Source organism: Protobothrops mucrosquamatus, unplaced genomic scaffold, assembly GCF_001527695.2.
Source record: "Protobothrops mucrosquamatus isolate PMUCROS unplaced genomic scaffold, P.Mucros_1.0 scaffold1595, whole genome shotgun sequence".
Taxonomy (NCBI): Eukaryota; Metazoa; Chordata; class Lepidosauria; order Squamata; family Viperidae; genus Protobothrops; species Protobothrops mucrosquamatus.
Window position 1 is genome coordinate 30,187 of NW_015387758.1, and position 3,051 is coordinate 33,237.

At 36.2% G+C, this 3,051-nt stretch overlaps 1 protein-coding gene across 1 annotated transcript; it reads left to right on the plus strand.

Annotated features, from left to right (window-relative positions):
- The first annotated feature begins 804 nt into the window (after positions 1–804).
- Positions 805–1,704, plus strand: LOC107293362 (vomeronasal type-2 receptor 26-like). Its single transcript, XM_029285388.1, has one exon. The coding sequence runs from the start codon at positions 805–807 to the stop codon at positions 1,702–1,704; it is 900 nt and encodes a 299-aa protein (XP_029141221.1).
- The last annotated feature ends 1,347 nt before the right edge of the window (positions 1,705–3,051 follow it).

The window sequence follows — 3,051 nt, forward strand, 5'->3', positions numbered from 1 at the left end:
TTCACCCTTAAATTTTCTGTTTATGCTTACATATGTAAGCATAATTAAGAATTATCATATTCTAATGTTCTGAAGATAATTCCATTCAGTAAGTTTTGCTTGGATCTCTTAGAATTCTTATCTTAATCCTTCATTTCCCAGTTGATGGCATCACGAGGTATCTAAGTGTTTTTCAGATACTCCCATTCCTCCAAGCTCTGTGGGCAAAGTACTACTATGAGCAACATTTAGGGAGAAAGAGGGGTAGTAGTCAACTTGTTATGATATTAGCACACAGGGATAACCATACCAGTTTGAATTCTGATCCTTTAAAGCAGGGGTGTCAAACTGCCGGGCCACAGGCCAGTTGCATCATGCAGAGATCATGCCCACCCTAGCTCTGGCAATGTGAAAAAAGTCAAGATATGTCACAACACATCACATGATATGGCAAATTTGACACCTATGCTTTAAAGCAGGGATGTCAAACTGCCAGCCCCGCAGGCCGGATGCATCATGGCAAAACCGCACCCACCCCATTGCCGGCAATGGAAAAAAAGACACAATATGTCGTGACATGTCATGTGACATTGCGAGTTTGACACCCCTGCTTTAAAGAATATCAAGTACATATCTTGGCATACAAAGCTTACTCACATATGGCTTGATAATATCAAAACTGATACAAAGATGACATCGAACAACTGAAAGAAGCTGTGCTTGACAGCGTAGCAAGGAAAGCACTTGCCTATAAAGTTGCCAAAAGTCAGACATAGTTGAATAGTTAAAACAACATTTACAGTTAAACTTTTCTTTCCTTTAGACATGGATTCTTGCAACATCTGCCAAGAAGATCATTATCCAAACAAGAAACAAAATCAATGCATTCCTAAAATGTTTTCCTTCTTGTCTTATGAGGAACCCTTGGGAATGGGGTTAGCCATTTCTGCATATTTCTTTTTTTTCATCACAGTTTGGATATTATGGATTTTTATAAAGTATCGCAACACTCCTATTGTCAAAGCCAACAACAGAAGCCTCACTTACACCCTCCTTGTTTTCCTTCTCCTCTGCTTCCTGTCTTCATCGCTCTTCATTGGCCAACCTCAGAAGTTGACTTGTCTCTTCCGCCAAATGACTTTTGGAATCATTTTTTCGGTGGCTGTTTCATGCGTGCTGGCAAAAAACGTTACTGTGATTGTTGCTTTCCTTGCCACCCAACCAGGATCTGGAATGAGAAAGTGGATGGGAAAAAAACTAGCCAATGCTATAATTATTTTCTGTTCTTCTATCCAAGCAGGTGTATGTCTTATTTGGTTGGCTACAACTCCCCCTTTTCCTGATTTGGATATGCACTCAATGGCTGAAAAAATTGTGTTAGAATGTAATGAAGGTTCAACTGCCATATTCTATTGTGTCCTAGGATACATGGGCTTCCTGGCTTTTGTGAGCTTCCTTGTGGCTTTCTTTGCCAGGAAGTTACCTGACAGTTTCAATGAAGCCAAGTTCATCACCTTCAGCATGTTGGCCTTTTGCAGCGTTTGGTTATCCTTTATTCCTACATACTTGAGCACTAAGGGAAAATACATGGTGGTGGTGGAAATCTTCTCTATGTTGGCTTCCACTGCTGGATTGCTGGCTTGCATCTTTTTCCCAAAATGCTACATTATTTTGTTGAGGCCAGAACTAAACAAAAGAGATGAAATAATAAAACGAAAAAGATAAAACAAGCTATTTGTGGGCTTTCCTAAATTATAGGTATTTGTTGCAGGTGATAAAACATAACACACTGCAACATTCCCTGAGAACATGACTTGGAACGTTGTGGTTATGTCAAATTATTCTATTTTACTCTTCCTCTGCTGGTATCATGGGCATTTTATCAAGCCAGAAAATATCTTCATTTGCAATATTTTATTGAATGATTGATTCATCTATTTGACATATGATCTATGTTAGATGAAGTTTATTAGTATAAATTTGATAAATAAATAATATAAGCCACTTATCTCACCAAAAGTAACTGGGTGACAGACAATAATCAGATAAAACAGCAATGTAAAAACCACAGATATAAAATATAAAAAAACATATTGATAAATAGCAATATTTATGTAAATTTATGTTTATGTAGAATATTATGGTGCACTTAAAAGTAAAAAAAATAAAGGCTAGAATACAAGCAAAATGAACTCAATTTGATATTTCTCAGGAAAACTTAGTATTGCTATGAGTAATGGATTTGAGAATTTATTTGGATCTAACATTTTGTAATGAAGTAATCTAAATTGACTTTCTCAGCCTAAAATATTGATAATAATCTGTTTATTTGGATGATGTATATCCAAAGAAATTTTATTAAAAATGAGGATTGATTGAAATACAATTTTATGCATCCTTTGAAAACACACATTAATGCAGATTAATGGCAAAACAAGAGTCAAGAAATAAACAATACAGTGTGTATTTTTATGTTACAGTGTTGTAACATAATCCATGGCATGAAAAGGGTATTACTGTTGCAGCTTTTTCCTTGGCAACTGTCCCACTCTGTCCTAACTAAATTGAAAGCACAAAATACCATCTGCTCTATGAGTGACCTCTCCCAGTTCCCATAAGAGCCTTGCAGAACAGGGGATATAATAATCAAAGGGAGTGTTCACAGTTTGATTGCCTGTTGGAAATACAGGTAGTCATTGACTAACAGTCATTTGTTTAGAATTCATTTGAAGTTACAATGGCAGTGGAAAAAGAGACTTACAACTGATTCTTTTCCTTATGATTGTCCCAGTTACCTCGTGATCACATGATTAAAATTCCAGCATCTGGCAACCATATGTATTTACATTGATTGTAGCATCCCAGTGTCATATTGAGGTAGATGGGAAATGTCATAGGAAAATGTTTTTAAAATGTTTTGTTATATCAATAAGGGGAATAGAGTATTGTAGTATTTGATTGTGCTTAATTGTGCCTAAAATCCATTTAACCTGTGTGCCAATTCTAAAGAGACAACCTTTTACAAGAAGTGCCAACTGAAAGTCACAGATGGTGTAAGATATTACCGCCTAG